We start from the raw sequence: 19,571 nt of genomic DNA, 5'->3' as shown, positions 1-19,571 counted from the left end.
CTACCAGGTATATACCCAAGGGACTCTAAATCAACATACCATGGAGACAATGCATACTCTTGTTTATTGTTGTACTCTTCATAGTCTCTAAGAGAAATCAGACTAGCTGTGCATGTTTTCTCTAATATGGGAAGTCTAGATATAAATGTGTGTGTTCATGCTCACACACACATGCACATGTGTACCCTTAGCCCCATGAAAGTAGGTAGAGAATCAATCATGGAAGGGGAGAAAGAGATTGTATGCAAGTGGTAGGGAGAAGAGAGAGTGATGGAATACGTGTGACATAAGAGCAGAAAGGGGGGACTCTTCATGGGGAGAAAGATGACCAGAAAAAGTAACACAGCTGGAGTGTCAAAGGAATTGGGGAGAGGAATGATGAAGAACAAAATATAATGACATGTATGTATGAGAAGTGCTACATAGTAGCAAAAGAAAGAAAATGCCATGATGAAACTCGTCGCTTTGGATGTTAACTCACAATATTAATTTAACAAAAATGGCTTAATTTCCAACTCTTCCTCCCTACACACAAGGAACAATGGGCATTTTGGAAAGAGAAGGATGGAGACCAGAAAGAGAGCTGACATTCTTGAAATACCTCCAATCTGTACAGGGAAAAAGAAAACCTGTTACTCATGTTGCAGTAAAGTATAAACTGAGTGAGAGAAGGCAAGCTATACCCCAGCCTGTTTGCAGCAGTTTGGATTTGGGCTTATTGTTTGCTTCTCCTTGGATAATTCAAATATATTTCAATTATTTCAATTAATTGGGATACTCAGGGCACCTTCTTCCCTTTGAGATGCAGTCATTGGTGAATTAAGCATGGCAGCTTTTTGTCTCTCTTTCCATTCGTCTTCTTTTTCACCTTATTACCAATACAAATTGCTGTATTGCGTGTGAAACTGTGTGTGGGAAACTCTTAATATACTCTCTCTTAGTCACCAGCTAGCTTCTCCTCCAGAACAACACACAAAACAGGCTTTCAAAGGTCATCTCTGTGATTTGCGGGGAGAAGTAGCTGATTTTCAATGATTTCCACTTCAATAAAACTGTTTTGACTGGTGTTTAACCTGTACTTTACAGGTTTCTAAATGGCCTAATTATGTTTTCATCTTTAAAAAAATCTAGCCTTGATAATCAGAGTAAGAAAATAAAAAGATCTTCCAACATGCTGAGCTTCTAGGAATGACAATAAAGGCTTGTGACTTTAAGGCAGTTTTGTTTATATTGGCTGACTCATTAATGGAGTTGTCTGATGCTTGAAAAAAAAACATGAAAAGTAAATAAGTGCTTATTATTTCTATTCGTTACAAAAACAGCATATACTAGATCTTAGTGTTAAATAAATTTAGATGATTGTAGCACTTATTATGTGTCACTGAAGACCTTTGTGGAAAGTTTGTTTAGGTAATTTTTAGTTGAAATTGTCCATATTGCACATCATGGGCACCTTAACAACTCTATAGTATATAGATTAAATGGGGAAATGAGACCACCCTAAATTGGAGTGTTTCTTAGTTCTAAGCTTTATGGAAAGGGAAATTATTTTTAGTAAGAGTTCAAAGTATCACCACAAAGTGCCAAAATCCAATTTGTGTTCCATCTACAAATACAGTGCCCCAGTAAATCCCAAGCATTAAAAGTAAAGGTCCGTGCTCTAAGATAGGGAGGGCTGTCTCCAACATCAACTTTTAGGGATACAGGAAGACAATCAGCAGTGGTCAATGCCAATATGAGCCCTGAATACAATTCCATGCTAAGGAAAAAATGATGTGCCCACCTCATTGTGTGAAATAACAGACACACAAGATCAGGTGCCAAGACCACAGCAAGTTTACAGACAAGGATGATAGCTGTTCAGAGTGTGGACATTGCTCTTGAGGATGTTAAAGAACCATCTGCCCAAACAACAGAACAAAGGAGAACCCTAGTCTTCATTGCAGACACACAGTGTGACCAGAGAGGGGGCCTAAGAATCAGAGGTTGTGATGAAAAGTTTCGGGCTCTACAGTAGCAACTGAGGGAATGATGCTGCGGCAGTGGAGGAGGGGTAAACAGACTAACTCAAGCTAAGATGCTGCTTGCTCCTGGAATTCAGGGTCTCCTCAATGCTAACCAGAGCTCCATGATATATATATATATATATAATCATATGTATTATTCTTAGCACTATTTTCTTCTTTTTCAGTTGTCTCAGATTTATTCAGAAATAATTTCAGAATAGGGTTTTCTCAAGTTATTTGCTGTTATCATCTCCCCACTTCGTGCTATTTTCTTCACCTTTGATTCACTTTAGATTTTTATTGAAATAACTTCAAATCTAGTTTTCTTGAAGTAGGTATTTTTTTCTGATAATGGCCTGTTCTTGAAGAGCACTTTTTTTAAAATTTACTTCTTTCCTTGTAATGAGGCTAGTGTTATGTTTTTTAATGTGTATAACGGCAGATAGAAGGACTATACTGTCTAACAGCAGATAGAATGGCATCTGAATACAGATTCCATTTGAAACTGTATCCATGAAGAGATTATTTCAGACATACAGAAGAATTTGTATCAGCCAAGTCAAGTCTTAGAATCCATGCCAATAATCCTACAGACTTCATAAAGCAAGTCATACAGATGGTTTCTAAATGCAATATAGTGTAAGGTGTGCTCAATGTATCGCACATCCCAAATCTATGTGAAAGTAAGATACACGTGAAATGAACAAGGATACCAATATCCTTGGTAATACTAGTCGACTTTCAGAGAATCAACCCTTCCTTATTTTAGATTCACCAATGAAAGTGTTTTCTGCATCATTGTACAAAGTATCATTTCCCAAATTAGTACTAGTACGTGGAGTTAACATAAATGATTGGTTTTTACTGTCAATGCATTACCTAAAGCTAGCAAAGCTTTATTTAGCCTAAAAGAATCAACAGAGCAGCTCTTAATGATTCAAGAACATTCATAGCTACCATCCACCCACACACCCCAGTCACCCACCTCAAACCTGGTTCTAAGCACCTCTGAGTCTCACACTTACCTTAACAGCATGTGTTTATGAAGTGTACTGCTCTTAAGGCTCTTGAGGAAATTCATCATTAACAATCCTGATCCTTTAAGAATGCCATCCCATACCTGTGTCTGTACACGTGTTTTCCATAGTATTATTCTATAGGCATTAGCACATGCTGTTTTTTAAAAAAGAAGAAATATGCTCAAGAGACAAGAGTTCTAGACCCAGCACCGTGATTTGCTGAGGCATTAGTATTTGTTTTATTTCAGCAGTGTGTGGGTGGACATGTGTGCGGGTATGGGAACCTGTGTGTGGATATGGGAACCTGTGTGTGTGTGTGTGTGTGTGTGTGTGTGTGTGTGTGTGTGTGTAAGCTAGAGGAGGATACCAGGTGTCCTATTCTACCACTTACCACTTCATTTCATTGACATAGGAGCTCTCACTAAATCTGGAGCTAGGCTGCTGGCCAGGGAGCCACAGTAATCCCCCTGTCTCCAACTCCACAGCAGTGGGGCTACAGGTATATATGGCCACGCCCAGATTTTCACATGGGTCCTGGGGATTTGAACTCAGATCCTCATGTGCTTGTGTAGTAGTCTCTTATCCCCTGAGCCCTCTCTTAGCCCATGGAGATTGCTGTTAAGGAATCATTTCCTACACATATAATAAAGGTAGTCGTATTAACAACTGTGTGCATGGAATGAGGTCAGGACACAGAGTTGGTGTGTCAAACAATATCAGTCATTACTATTATTATACATTTTTATCCCAAGCTTGGAAAAACATTATGAACGATAATATCCCAAGGAATCTGCCATAGAAGATTTTGTAAAATGGCATGAGAGGTCTTGGTGGGTTGGAGCTGAGGGGCCCCCATGGTGGGCGAGAAAGAAATGTGCCAGGCAGACACTCCAGGTGGTGATTACAGCAGGTGGGAGCCACAGGGGGGGGGGGGGACGGGACTATGACACAACACCTTGCAGGCAGCACTCACTCATGTGGAAAGGTGGAAAGTTTTATTAAGGGAAGGAAAAGGGCGAGGGGGTAAGAGAGGAAGAGATGAGGTGCAGAGTGACCTCATGGGAAGAAAGAGGAGAGAAGAGAGGGAGAAGGAGAGGCAGGGGGCAGGAGAGGGGGAGGGGAGGGGAATCAGGAGAGGGAAGCAGGGTGCAGACAAGACCTCCTGGGGAGGAGATAGGGGAGGGTTTTCCTCGTAAAGGGGACTTTACATAGGATGACTTTGTCAGGACGCTGGGCAGACCAAGGAATTGCCTGCTTATTGGCTGGGTCCTCAAGGGACTGGTCTGAATGCTGACAGAAAAATCCAAATTATGTAATGCTGCCCACCACTTTTCTGAATCAATAGCACAAATCCCAAAATGACTATCAGATTCTAGGAGCACTCTCTGAAATCAGGTGCTCATGGGAAAAGAGGTACAAAGGAAGGAAAGAAAGGAGAAGAAATTGAAGGGAGAGTAAAGGAGGATGTTATTGATACTGCCAAAGGAGTTGTTCTTCCTCAAAGACCCTGTTATGAGAAATTATGCCATGCTTTGAAATGCCAACCTTCCATTCTTAACTTGTTCAAATGAATGCATTAGCTAAAATCTAGTATTGATAGTTATGTTTTCATAATAATGTCAAGGAATGTTTATTGATTTCTTCCCTGAAGGAAAGAGAAAAAAAAATTATTTTTCTAATGGAATTAATCAACTCGAGAGAGAAACACTCTAGTCTAATGGAGTCTAAATTTGACCACAGCCTCTTCCATTCTTGTTTATGTTGTTGTTGTTACTTTGTTTTGTTTGTTGCTTTTGTAACTGTTGCCTTATTTATTATCCTGTCTGTGTATGGTATGTGTCTGTAGATGCAGGGATGCATATGCCACATATGTGTGGTTAGAAGACAACTTTCAGGAGTTGGTTCTCTGCATTTACCTTGTTGAGACTGGGTCTATTTTGTTTCTGCCACTGTGTACTCAAGGATAGCTGGCTATGAACTTCCAGGTGATTTTCCTATCTCCATATCCATCATTCCATAGGGATCCTGGTATTACAGACACGGATCACTGTATCTGCCTTTTAAATTTAGCATCCGTGGATCAGACTCAAGTCATCAGGTTTACACTGAAAGTGTTGTTACCCACTGAGCCACCTCACTGGTCTGTTGCTTTTCTGAGACAGGTTCTTACTAGGTAGCCCAAGCTAGCCTGGAACTCATGATCTACTTACCTCAACCCCCTAAGTACTAGGATTATAGACAAGTACCACCACGCTGACCTCTAACATTCCATTCTTTTTTGTTGTTTTGAATCAAGAAATTTCTTCCAGAATTTTCATTTGCTTTGGAATAATACCCCTGAAAAAGAATTTGCTAAACATTATAAGGTACTTTCAACTCTACCTCACACAATTATACCTTTAAGCCACAGTTTTCAGACCACAGGCTTTCACAAAATATGTGTTCTTAGTTGTACGACTGTAAGTTGGTGTGTACATCACACAGCAAGAACTTATCTGGACTGTTCTCCTCTGTTCAGTCACTTAGAGTAAATGTAGTAGCTGAAGAGGTGGCCCAAACCACCAAGGATCTGAGGCCTGTTAAAGACGGGCAATAGGGGAAGTAACCTATGTGCCCTCTGACCCTAGTCTACATGCTACTCTACAGCCAAAGATTGCATCTGCCACTATCCAGGTCAGATTGTGAGGTGTGGGAACAGGCAGAATCTTCTTGACTCAGAAAGTGTCATTCAGCCTAAAAAAGCATGGTAAGAGATACCAGAAAGTTTTTGTTAGAATTGTTAACTTTGTGTTTATTTGCTTCATTTATTTTCTTTTTCTTATTCTTTGTTTTTCAAGGCAAGATCTTTTTGTGTAGTCCATTCTAGCCTTGAACTCACAGCCATACTCCTACCTCAGCCTCACAATGGCTAGAGTCACTGGTATGTGCCACTTTGCCCAGCAGTTCATCAGTTTCTTAGAGTAAATTTAAAGTTTGATGATCTCTAAGTGTTAGAAATATACTATTCAAAAGTCAATAAGAATCACAGACATTTGTCTATGAGATTTTATTCCACTTAGCATGTTAACAGCATATCTTTTGTAAACTCTGTAACTAGGTCAAAATGGAATTATACTCCCTATCCAAAAGGCCATATCTCCTAATCTGCATCATGTATATATGCAAAAATTAATGCTCAAAATTGTACATAAGAAAACAAAATTGTATTCTACATATTTGCCTACTCATATAACTTTCATTTAGGAATTTGAATAGGTGATCTCATAACTTACCTTCTCTTCACTGACTGACCAGAGAGCCCAACACTCATATCCCCCATGAGCATATTACCAGAGGTCAACAACACACTAAACATATCCTTAAGGCCTACAGAACTCAGTTCTTGCCATTGTTTGAATAACTGTTAGGAATCAGTATCACCTCTCAGTGTTCTTGCATTTGAAACTATCATGGCATGGTTAATTTCATATTATTGAATAAGCTGATTGTCATAGTCTGTGATGAAACACCATGACCTAAGAAACTTAGGGAGGAAAGGGTTTATTTGGCTTACACTTTCACATCATATCACAGGTTATCATCAAAAGAAGTCAGGATGGGAACTCAACGAGGACAAGAACCTGGAGGCAAGAGCTGATGCAGAGGCCATGGATGAGTGCTGTTTACCAGCTTGCTCAGCCTGCTTTCTTATAGAACCCAGGTGCCATCCCAGGGGTGGCACCAAACCTACAATAGGCTGGACCCTCCCCCACAAATAGCTAATTAAGAAACAGGTTAGCCTACAGCTTAATCTTATAGAGGCGTTTTTCTCAATGGAGGCTCCCTCCCTCTGATGACTACAGTTTGCAACATTCAAGTTGATGCAAAACTAGCCAGCACACTGATAATGCAGACCAATTATACAGACAAATGGATGGTTTATGAAAGTGGAGTAGACTGTTTTATAGAAGCTCAAAACTGCAAAATACTAAAATATTACTACCATAAAACCAAGTGCAAACACACAACTGTGTTTAGGGGGGAAGCCTCCATACCTAGGGATTCTCTATATTCTAATCACTCCATGAAACTCTAGTTAATGCTACACAGATAAATAAAAGGTAGGTAGGTAGATAGATAGATATATAGATAGATAGATGTAGATAGAAAGACAGATAGATGATAGGTAGATAGATAAATAATAGATAAACATAACTTGGTGGGGGATAAGTGATTTAGAGCACATGTTGTTCTTGCAGAGGGCCAAGGCTTAATTTCCAGCACCTGAATAGTTACTCACAACCTTGTATAACTCCAGTTAGAGCAAATCTGGTATCTTCTGGCCTCTGTGAACACCTGGCACACATGTGGTACACACACATACATGCATGCATGCAGGTAAAATACTTACATGCCTAAAATAAAATAAACAAATCTTTTTTAAAACATAACTTTTAAAAACATCAAAAAGGGATGCATTATAGGTCAGATTTATGAAAATAAAAATACGAAGTAGAATCCCAATTCTTCACAAAGAGTGTCAGGAAATGAATATACCTGTATGTGTTTTAGGGAAAAATAAAATATTTAGTGTGTGTGTGTGTGTGTGTGTGTGTGTGTGTGTGTGTGTGTATATATATATATATATATATATATATGTTATATGTATAATTTAGTTTTGTGATAGTGTGCTATAAGTAAACTTCTAAGTTGACAACTAGCTGTCATAGAAGTTTTGATTACACACCCTTCTCTAGAACTGAGGAGATGACCCAGAGACAGAGCATTTGCCTGTATGAGCGAGACCTTGGACTTGTTCCCCAATTAGGGAAGAAAAAAGGGGAGGTTTCTCTGTATTACCACACAAAGAATAAGAGGACTCTCTCAGAAGACTTCTTGTTGATTATGCTGTACTATAGTTCAACTCATTCCTTTAAAATATATTTGCTGTACAAAGCAAAACTCTAAAAAAATTGATTCACTTTTAACATTGTATGTGTTAGAAAAGAATGAAATTCTTTCATTCAGGAATTACCCAAAATGTCTTGGTACAAGCAGAACCTATTAGCCAACCACACTTTAGTTCTCTCTATCATCCTGAACCCACCTAGTAATCCCTGTCACCCCCACTCACCGAGCCTGTATGCAACTATGAAGCATCCTCATGACTCACTCAAAATGAACAGAGGCGTTGGATCTAATTCCAACTCCTTTATACTGTGCTCAAGCCTTTCATCCTTTTTAGAATGCACATAAAGGGCTCACAAGGAATTACACAACTCATGGGTTGGCAGGTTATCTGCAAAGGAGGAAATATATTATTAATTTGATGTTGGATGTTTTCTCTAAAGAGACTGGCATTTAAAAGAGGTGCCTTATTTACTGTTTCTGTCATAGAAGCATTCCGCCATTAGATTTAGTTTTTCTAAAATCAATGCTTTTTAAAACTTCAAGCATCCCAAATCAGTATGTTAATTGTATACTATAATTAATAGTTTCCATCTGCCCTTATGACTGAGAGTTGCTTAAATATTCTGTGTGATGGTGGTTTCAATATGGAAAAGATGTGGTATGACAGAAGTCATCTTACCATACCAAACAATCAGAACACTGCTGGGATCTTAGAGATAAATGAAGAATTTTCCAGAAAGCAAATCAACAGCCCCATCACCCAATTCAGCTCTGAAGTCTAATTGCAACTTCCTCACAGCCCCTGACAACCTGTTATGCAGCTAGTCCAGGTTCTCTAAAAGAAGCTGTTGCTCTAGGATCCCCCTAAATGCTCTGAGAGCTGGTATCTGTGGGGTTCTGCAGGAGCTTCCATTTCTATGACTTGGAACCTACATGAAATGAGTTATCACTGGGCCTGGCTGAATTGTTTTATGGTTTAGCATAAGCCTAGGATGCTAAGCATCAAGATGGATTCTGTGTCTTGGCTCCTTGGAAAGGGTGATCTGGCTGCCACAAGCACAGCGGCCAAGGACACTTGTTACAGTTCACTTATTTGTGACTGAAGAGCTTAAAAGGAGGAAAGGTTTGAGTCATGGTCTCAGCACATTCATCCCATGGTCCCTTGACCCAGTAGACTTGAAGAGAACATCGTGGCAGTTCAAGCATGTGGCAGAGAATAACTGCTCATCTCATGGCCAACCCGAGAAGCTCAGCAGTTCATATCATCATGAACCTGGAAGCAGAGAGAGAGAGAAAGTCACTGCTTTCAACTTTTTCCATCTCATTTTTCTTGGTCCCACAGAATTGTTCCACCCACACTCAGGGTGACTCTTCCCCCCACTCAGGTGACCTTTACAAAGCAGTCTCATGGATATGCCCAGTCTCCTAGGTGATTCTAAGTCTGGTCAAGTTGACAACAGAGATTACCTGCCACATATAGCATGGTTGTGCTGTTTCAGATAAACTTGCTGATACTTAGAGGACAGCTTCCCTTGAACCAGGAATTCATTGAATACCCATGCAGGCTTATATAATGTTAGTTTTAGAGAATGTATCAGTCCTTGTCTTGGAATATTGGTAGCTACATCAGTCAAACAAGTTATTTTGAATTCCTAGAGAAAAGTTATCTTTTCATTGTAAAGTGCACTTTAGAAACTTCAAGGTTTTATTTCCTTTCTTTATTGGAATGTATTGTGTGAAAAGGTATATTCCATCGGGATGTCTTCATACATGCATATAATGTTATTTGATCATATTTGCACATCATTTATTCCCTCTGCCACCCATCTACCCTTTCTTCTTCCCTGGAATTCCTCCCTTCTACTTTTATAAAACTTAATTATTTTGTATGGCACTACCTTCCTGTTAACAATGTGGAAACCATCATTTCCTTTACATCCACAGAAGTGAAAGGAACACAGTATTGGCAAAGAAACTAAAGAAATTCTCCCCAAGGCCTTCCCAGATACAAAGGGAATAAACTGATTACTCTGTTGCAAGATCCATTGTGGGTCTGCCCATGCCTGGCAGCAACAGGTCCCTAAGCTTCAACCAAGAAAATTCATGGGTGTCTTTGAATGCAGAGAGGAAGAAGTTGTTGAGAGCAGGTTCCCCCAGGGTTTCACAAAAATTCAGGGTTACTTGGGCCAGTTTCTCAGAACCTACAACATTCTATCTCCTTGTCATAACCTCTCTTGGAAGAGAAAGAAGTAACCAGAATAAAACACAATGCAATCACTTTGCTGTGTCCCATTCTGCAGATTTAGAAGAAGTACATTACTCTCTGAGAACCTGGATATAGCAGAAAAATTCAAATATATTATAGAAACATAAAGAAACCATGAAATGTCACATTTTTCCTATGACCAAATCATGAAACATTCTTTTGGTGGGTTGTTATTAATAAATTACTGTGAAACAATTGAAGTATTTGTCAGAAAAACAATGGTTATTTAATTTACAATAAAATTAAAGCAAAATTTTGGTTTTGGTATTATCAAGAATTACACTTGAAAGTTCCATACTAATAGAGCTGACAGTTGACTCCATTGGCTACTAGGTGTCACTATGTGCTCCCTCTCTGAAGCCCTGGATGAGCTCATCTACCCACAAGCCTCTTGCTGACTTGCACATGATGACCTCCCACACCCTCACTGTCCCAAGCATTTTCCCCTCCTCTAGGCCTCAGGCTCTCCTCACCAATTTCCAACTTCTTCAGATGATTAAAGGCACGGTCAACGCCTTCCCAATTCCCATCCCGGTTCATATGGTGCCAACATTCTCTCCCACAAAAGAGCTGTCTGTTCATCCTGACAAGGCTAACACCTTCAAAAGTGTCCTAGACTCCATTTCCTCTGCTTCTTTGGATGACCCAACCCATCATAAAGCCCTCTTCAGTTTTACCCTTCCTAAGACATGTACAATTCCAGGGGTTTATGAGAATTCTTGTCCTATATTCATAATCCATGTCTTGCCAATAATCTTGAAAGAATCCAATTATTTTCTAAATACTGAGTTCTCCCTTGTTGTTAGCAAGCATCATGCTAGATGTTAGGAATACAATGAAAAACATGTCATATTTACTCCTTCTTGTAAAGAAATAGGAGCCCTTCCCCAAAGCAAGCCACAGCACTTGTTATAAATATAGCAAACTACTACCTCTTGTTACCTAAAACAAGGTGCACAGGCAGTCTTGGTGAGTCTCTGTAATTCTATCACTTAGGACACAGAGGCAGAAAGGTTGCAAATTTGAAGGTAGCCAGATATTGATGAAAGAAGACCCTGTAGCGGAAGGGAGGAGAGAAGATAATAAAGCAATAAGGAAGAAAGGAAGGAAGGAAGGGAGGGACAGAGGGAGAAAGGGAGGGAGGGAAGAAGAAAGGAAGGGAGAGAAGGAGAGGGGAGGGATAGATTGAGGGAGGGAGGGAGAGAAAGAGGGAATAGAGGAAGGAAGGGAGGCAGGCAGTAAGTAGCTGGCCTATACAGTAACAAGAGACTCTGTTGTAGACAGAGTGGAGAAGTCTTCCTCTGTGAAGCAATATTTGAGAGAAGACATAAAAGACAGTAAGGAGCCTGGGAAGATTAGGTAAAGATTTATTTTCACTAATAGGACAGCATGTGTGAAAAAGGCTACCTGGGCTTGCTTGAGTCAAAAAAAAAAAAAAAAGTATTCTCACTTCTTTGAGGGGCTGGAATGCCATGATTAAAATACACCAAGCAAATTTGAAAGCAATATGACCTCAGCAGAGACAAGATCATGTGACCATGATCAGGAGACAGGAACTCTCCCAAACTCAATAGACAACCATTGAAATATTTTATTGGAGAGGAGTGAGAAAATGTTGTCCATTTTAGGCATATGGTGAAAGAATTAGGAAAAGAGAAATAAAAGCCAGCAGAAAAGGTAGAAACTAGTATAGCAACCTAGTCTGCCAAGGTCCAGTGATGACAGAAGATTGGGATGAATTTGTAGCATTGTCACAGAATCAACAGGATTTGCTGACAGGTGCAGTGAGGGGAGAAATAAGGAGGGATGATTGGGATGAGCCTAAGGCTTCTGATGTGAGCAACTGGATGGATAAATGGGGAAGGAATATACCAGGGGTTTCCCAGGGAGCATTGCAGAAGAGGACATGGAAAGATGGTAAGAGCCAGAGGACCAAGGAATTTGCATGAGACTGTGTAAGCTAGGAAAGCCAGAAGCTACATCCATAACGTTTTACCAACACAACTGTCCAAGCGTGAGATGAACAAGGACAGCATATGTAAAAAGACAGGCTGAAGTAGTAGGAGAAAGCCTAGGAGGCTTCTACCCTACAGAAAGAACTACAGTTGACTAAGGAAGGCTGAGAGCAGGGGAAAAGGAGTCTCCCTCAGGGAAGAGCACACCAACTAGTTATCCAGTACCAACGAGTCAGCTCTAGAAATACACATACAAGTAACTTCATATAGACCGAGCAGGTTTTACTTATGTACTATGTACGTAGGAGTGTGTGCATGTGTGTGTGTGTGTGTGTGTGTGTGTGTGTGTGTGTGTGTGTAGCAACAATCAATGAAAAAGAGGCTATGAATTCGAAAGAGAGCAAGGAAGGTTTGTGGGAGAATCTTGAGGGAGAAAGGAAGGGGAAGTGACATGATTATATTATAATCTCAAAAATAAAATAATTTTAAAAAGGAAAAAAAATGTGGTGTTTGTCTTTTCACGCCCAGCTTATTTCAGATTACCCTATTATATGCAGAAAAATTATTGGAGTGATGGTTCAATGACTAAAAAAGTTTACTGCTCTTCCAGAGGACCCAAATTCAGTTTCAAGCACCCACAACAGGTGACTCACAACCATTCATGACTCCAGCCTGGAAGGGAACCACAGCCTCTGGCCTCTGTTGGTACTACACTCACTAGCAAATACCCAAGCATATGAATACACACCTAGTTAAACTAAAATCCTTTTTTATTATTTTTTAAAAGATAGTAGCTCATTGGAGCCCAACAAGATGGTTCAGCATGTAAAAGAACTTACCACCAAGCAAGACAATGTAAGTTTGACTCTGGGGACCCACATGATAGAAAGAGAAAACCAACTTCAGCAAGTTGCCCTCTGACCTCTACTTGAATGTGGTGCCACCCACCTACTGGCCTGCCCACACACATTTAAAAATAAATATTTTTAAAACTTATTTTTTAAAAAAAGAGTATGGGAAGTCCTTTCCAGGGTGATTAGGGAAAGAATGAAATAAAAGGCAGTCAGATCAGAAAGGAAGAAATGAAAGAGTACTGTTTATTGATGACACAATGTTGTGACTAAAAAACTACAGCTCACACACCTATCCACACACCCATATATTCTCAGGCACACATACTTGTATGCACACCCATAACATAAACTTGTTGGACCAAATAAACTAATTCAGGCTGGGACACCCTTTTAATCCTAGGAGGCAGAGACAGGCAGATCTCTGTAACTTTGAGGCCAATCTGGTCTACATAGTGAGTTCCAGGACAGCCAGGGCTACATAGAAAGACACTGTCTCAGAAAAGAAAGGAAGAGAAAGGGGGAAGGAGGGAGGGAGGGAGAAAGGAAGCAAGGAAGGAAGCAAGGAAAAGGGAAGGGAAGGGAAGAAAGGGAAAGAAAAGAGAGAGAAAGAGAAGAAACAGAGAGAAGGAAGAAAGAAAAAAGCAGAATGAGAGAAAGGAAGGAAGAGAGAGAAACTAAGAAGCTAAGACTGTGTCATTTACAATAGCTGCCAAAGATGCATTTAACAAAAGCTTAGGGACATATGTGTATACACTGAAAATTCTAGGTATTGCTGAGCTGAAGGTGAGAAGCCACTGCTCCTTTTCAAACCCATCACCCTTCAGTGCAGCTGAACAGCTTACACTTTCCAAAGCCTGCTGTGTTTCTCTTCACTGTGTGATTCCCTTCCCTGGAGATCCCCTTTATCACTTCTGCCTGTTAGCCAGAAGGCTGGATACATCCTTCATAGTCTTTGATAAGGTGGCAATCCCCAGGTAAGCCTCCTCATCATCCATGCTGGACCCGTCAAGCTATTCCTTCCAACCCCTCAGAGGGTGACTTGCCCCCCATTAGAATTCCTGTACATTTCTTATTTCAGTTGTTTTCATAGATCATGCCCCCCTTATTATGTCTTATAATTGTCTCAGGACAGGAACTATACACGTTTTGTTCCACTACAAATCATAAAATATATCTTGAATATACAAGGCTTTAAGAAAATGCCAGTGATGAACAGTCTTAATTAGAATAATTCATTGTTTAGGGTACTAACTCATAAATCCACAGTTTTCCCTTCCATGTTAGTGATGATGATCTTACCCAAATTAACTTTCCTTTGAGTATATCTCCCAGTACATCTGGGAGACTGTATTACAAGGGAGGATCAAATATGCCGGTTATTCCTTCCCTTGAGCAGAGAGAAGTTCTGTTATGCGTCATGGAAAATTAAAGCACAGTAATAGAATGTGCCAACAAGACTTCTTGAGTGATGATTTAGTGGAAATACTGTTTTGCCTCCTGTTCCTAGGTCATAACTTCCTTCTCAAAGACTTAAGCTGGATGTTCTATTTACTTTGTTTCTAGATCACACTGACAACCATTGGCTATGGAGACAAAACGCCCCTAACTTGGCTGGGAAGATTGCTCTCTGCAGGCTTCGCACTCCTTGGCATTTCTTTTTTTGCCCTTCCTGCTGTGAGTATCTTTGCAACAAGAAAGCAGCTTCAATTGGGTCCTCAAGGCTTACTGTGTTCTAAGGATCGGATCTATCTCATTGGCTGATACTACTGTTCTAAAAAAAAAAATGCTGACTTTTCTAAATGCATCCATGTAGATGATAGACAAAATATGGACCTGAGTCTTCATACCAGCTAGATCTGTATAAACACATAATTCAGATTATTTCAGTCAACATGCCACTAATACAATTTCAATGTTGAGAAAGATTTAAAGATATCTTCATTTAAACTAATTACTGCATTTTGGCTTATAGTGTACACAAATGAAAAGATGGATGTGTACAGGAGTTCACTCCTTTTCTCAAACACTTGCATGAAAGGCGTATGACCTTAAGTGTTGTAAATGTGTCAGATGATTCATTCCTGTGTCACACAGCATTGATTTTTTTTTCCTTAATGAGCAGTTTCTGCCTTTAGTCAGAATGGAAAACACATTTATCTCCCTCCAAGCTTCTGATTAGTTTTTCTTCAATGGACGAAGCTGGACTTTCTGGTCATTTTAGCCTGTGGTTTCTTTAAAGACAGTTGGACATGACATCACAATTTACCTCTTCCCCTCCAGACATCACTTTTGTCCCCTCCATCTAGGCTGGGCATCAGGCAGTCAACAGTAAGGGGTTAGAGTCCAGCCTCAGCAGGGGCACCTTGGGAAAACAGTCTCATCCTTGTTCCCAGCAGCAGGCCGTGCCATGTGCCACTTCTGTCAAATTGAAACCTGAGATCCCAGGGCAGAGAAAGCTGAGCACATGGAGGTCAGATGGGGATTTTCAGTACCCCAGACTTTAGCTCCCAGTGCTTATTCTTTGACTGTAAATGACCTCAGAGGGCAGTCCTATCCAACTCTCGGCTAGCCAGCTGGTTCAGGCCTATACCACTCAAAACCAAGGCAAAGAGACTGCCCAGACTACACACAGACTTGGATGTTGCACCTCAGTTTGAGTTAGTTACATTTGTCACGTACTGTGTAACTATAGTAGTGTGCTAGGAAGGCTGTGGCAGGGTACCAAAGGCTGGGGGTCCTCAACAATAGATAGAAATTACTCTGACAGTTCTTGAAGGCTGGAGATCCAGATCCAGATCCAGACATTAGCAGGGTGAGGCCCTTCTGAGAGCCCTGAGGGGGAAAGTACTGTTCCAAGCCCCCATCCTTGAGGCAGAGAGGGTCTTATAGGGACTCATTTGTATGCTTAGGGCCCATCCTAATGACCTCATCCTAACCTGAATACCTCTGGTGAGGACCCTCACTATCTCTGAATAAGTCACATTCTGAAGTACAGGCAACAGATGAATTTAGCTCAATGATTGTTTTTTAGTATGTTTCTTCATTGAAATAATGGAGGAAAAATTATTGAGTCCAGATAAGTAATAGATGAAATAATGTGATAATGTAAATCAAGTGATTACTATGAAGAAAACCAAAACACTCTCCTTCATTTGTAAGACTATAAAAATATGTGCTGGTGCATGCCTTTAATCCTAACACTTGGGAGGCAAAGGCAGGCAAATCTCTGAGTTCAAGGCCAGCCTGGTCTACAGAGAGTTCCCAGACAACCAGGGCTACATAGAGAAACCCTGTCTTGAAAACAACAACAACAAAAAAGTTTCCTGATGCAAAATGGTAATATAAGACAGATGGGGCAGAATTTCCCATATCAAAAGTAAACTCTTTCTGTTGTTGTTTGTTTTGTTTTGCTTTTTGAGACAGGGTTTCTCTGTGTGGCCCTGGGCTGTCTTGGAACTGATTCTAACCTACTCTACAGAGTCCCCACTCCCAGCCCAAAGTCAACTCATATGGCTGCCCCTACAATTGAGAAAAGACCAGAGAAAGAATCAGTCATCAGACTCTGCAGGAAAATCCCTTTGGAAAGACTGAAATGCAGTCTTGGGCTTCTTCCCCAAAAGTAATGGCACAAAATACCTGCTGTTTTATGCCTATATTTACCCTCAAGTCACAGAGATAAATGGACTGTTAAACTAGACAATAGAGGCCAGCATAACATATCCTGCATGGGAACAGATGTTGGAAGACTAAATGGCTAGGGAGGAAATGCAAATCTACAATAAGCAAGCACAGATAAGTGTTCAAAGTGTGGGAAGACTGGAGGCCACTTAGAGTTAGAGTCAGGCTCCCTCTGAATCCTCCACAGTGAAATGCAAAGATCCTAGAAGGAAACTCTGAGCCATTCCAGGAAGGTTAAACTATGTTGCTGTGTAAGATTATGGGTCAGAAGCTAAGTAGTCATTCATGGAAATGTTCCCAATAAAATGATTGCCGTTTTAATGTACAAATTAAGCTAATCTATGTTAGAAATCTGTAAGATGCGCTTGTATTAAACAGAACATGCCCTAACAATGCCAAGAAACAACCTCTACTGTGACATTTTTCACCATGCTCTCACCATTGGTGCTTAGTTGTCATTTTGTCCTCTCTACCTACCTGCTAGCCAACAGTGCAGCCTGATTGAAATTTTGAGAATGCATCAGCATTTTGCCTGGAAAGTGTCTTAGTTAGCATTACTATGGCTGTGATTAAACACCTCGACCAAAAGCAAGGTGGAAAAGAAAGGGTTTATTTCACCCACAAGTGTATGAAACAGCTCATTATCAAAAGCAGTGAGGGCAGGAGCCTGGGGCAGGAGCTCATGCAGAGGCTTTGGAGGTATACTGCTTACTGCCTTGGTCACTGCAAGGCAATGCTTGCTAACTCTGCTTTCTTAGAGAACCCAGGACTACTAGCCCAGGCATAGCACCACACATAATGGAACTCCTCAGCAATCACTAATTAAGAAAATGCCCTACAGGCTTCTCTATAACCCCATCTTATGGAAACATAATTAATTGAGGTTCTCTCCTCTCAAGTGACTTTAGCTTGTGTTAAGTTGACATAAAATTATTCAGCCCAATTGACCCCTTTGTCAACTTGACACACGAACAAATCACGGTTAAGCCACACCTTTCCTTTCTGGTTCATCCCCAAGATTACACATTAATATTGATATCACAATATAAAACATTTTCCAACTTTAAAAGTTCCATAGTCTTACAAATTCAAACACTTTAAAACTTCAGTCTCTTCTTTTAAAATCCAAAGTGTCTCAACTGTAGGCTCCTGTAAAATCAAAAATAAACTAAATACTTTCTCACTTCCAGAGGGAAGAACCAGGGCATAGTTACAATCTGAACAAAGCAAAACCAGACTGTAACTGTGTAAATAACTCAATAGCCGATGTCTGGGATCCACTCACGGTCATCTGGGCTCCTCCAAAGGGCTTGGGTCACTTCTCCAGTTCTGCCCTCTGCAGCACACACAGCTTGTTTTCTAGGCTCCAGCTGGCTCTGCTCCACTGCTGCTGCTGTTCTTGGTGATCATCCCATGGGGTACCTTGGTACAACGGGGCTGCACTTTCACCAGTAGCCTCTCCTAGGCTTTCTTTAGGGATTCTATCCCTGTCACACAGTGCCAAGTCTCAGCTGCTCTCTACACCATCTCTCTTCATGCCTTCAAAACCAGGACCCCCTGGGTGACTCTTACACTACCAAATTTGGTTGCCAAGATGGGCTACAACCTTGGCTGCCTCTGGAACACAGCTTCTATGTGTTGACTCAGAGGAAACACTTCCCAGAAGACCACCTCAAGCATGCTGGTCTCTTCTTAATCACAGCTAATTTCTCAGCCCCAGCTGACCAGCATCCATTGTCCCAGCAAAACAAAGGTTTTACTTCAGTGGTTCTGGCCTCTTGTTAATCACAGCTGATTCTTCAGTTCCAGCTAACCAGACACCACAGATTCTTCACATAAAAAGCCCAGTAGAGTCTCTGCTTCCCTCTGAAACTTCATAAGCCAGGCCTCCAGCGTTGTTCTCAACATTCTTATCTTCCAAGCTCCTACAGAAAAGCTTATTGAGCTTTTAGTACTCAATGGATTTTCTAGGCCATAGTTTCCAAGTCCTTTCACAATCCTCCCCAGAAAAACATGGTCAGATCTGACATAGCATACTCACTATCCTGGTACTGACTTCTGTCTTAGTCACAGGTCTGTACTGTTGTTGTGAAGGGACACCATGACCAAGGCAACTCTTACAAAGGAAAGAATTTAACTGAGAGCTTGCTTATAGTTTCAAAGGGCAGTCCATTATCATTCTGGCAGGGAGCATGTTGCTAAGTGTGGCAAAGGAATAGAAGCTAAGAGCTATATCCTGATCCACAGGCAGAAAAGAAGAGTCTGGGCCTGGCGTGGGCTCTTTACAACTCAAAGCCCACCGCCAGTGACATACTTCCTCCAACAAGGCCACACTCCTTAATCCTTCTGAGTAGTACCACTCCCTGATGACTAAGCATTCAAATATAAGAGCCTGTGGGGGCCATTCTTATTCAAACCACCAAGAAAAGGTTGAAGAGGATTGTGAGCCTTTCCTCTTTGAGATCCCACAACCCAGGAAACTGACCATGGTTTCCTGTCTTACCTTGACAGCAGAAGGACTCTGTTTCACCTCACAGGGTCAACAGGCCACTTACCCCAAGCTCCACTGTAGCCCACCTCTCCAGCTCCCTCCAGTCCTAGGCTCCTAAACCTCTACAGACCAACCTGACTTCTTCACAGCAGCCTTGTTACAAGCTGGTCTTGCTCCCTCCTCCTGATGGATCCCCTAGCTATAAGTGGCTTTTATTATGAAGAAATTGGCCTTTATCAAGAATCAATTCCTTCAGATATCCAGCTAGTTTAAGTTAAATGTAACAACTAGTTCTGTTTGACTTGAAATGTTAATTATTCCACAAACACATGTTTGCTACTATCTTCAAACATTAAAAATATTGACAAATATTTTCTCAATATTTGTTAATACATTACAAATTTTAAAAATA

General features: G+C 40.7%; 1 protein-coding gene across 3 annotated transcripts in view; it reads left to right on the top strand.

Moving 5' to 3' along the window:
• Positions 1-19,571, top strand: part of Kcnq5 (potassium voltage-gated channel subfamily Q member 5) — a 557,910-nt gene that overhangs the window by 451,759 nt on the left and 86,580 nt on the right. For all 3 annotated transcript variants that reach the window (XM_036167994.1, XM_036167993.1, XM_036167995.1), the window contains exon 6: positions 14,554-14,664. In XM_036167994.1, coding sequence (XP_036023887.1) covers positions 14,554-14,664 — 111 coding nt within the window. The remainder of the gene's footprint in view (positions 1-14,553; positions 14,665-19,571) is intronic.

The sequence above is a fragment of the Onychomys torridus genome, chromosome 18 (assembly GCF_903995425.1).
Source record: "Onychomys torridus chromosome 18, mOncTor1.1, whole genome shotgun sequence".
NCBI classification, from domain to species: domain Eukaryota; kingdom Metazoa; phylum Chordata; class Mammalia; order Rodentia; family Cricetidae; genus Onychomys; species Onychomys torridus.
Note: the sequence above shows the minus strand (reverse complement) of the source record. Positions and strands in the feature narration are given on the sequence as shown.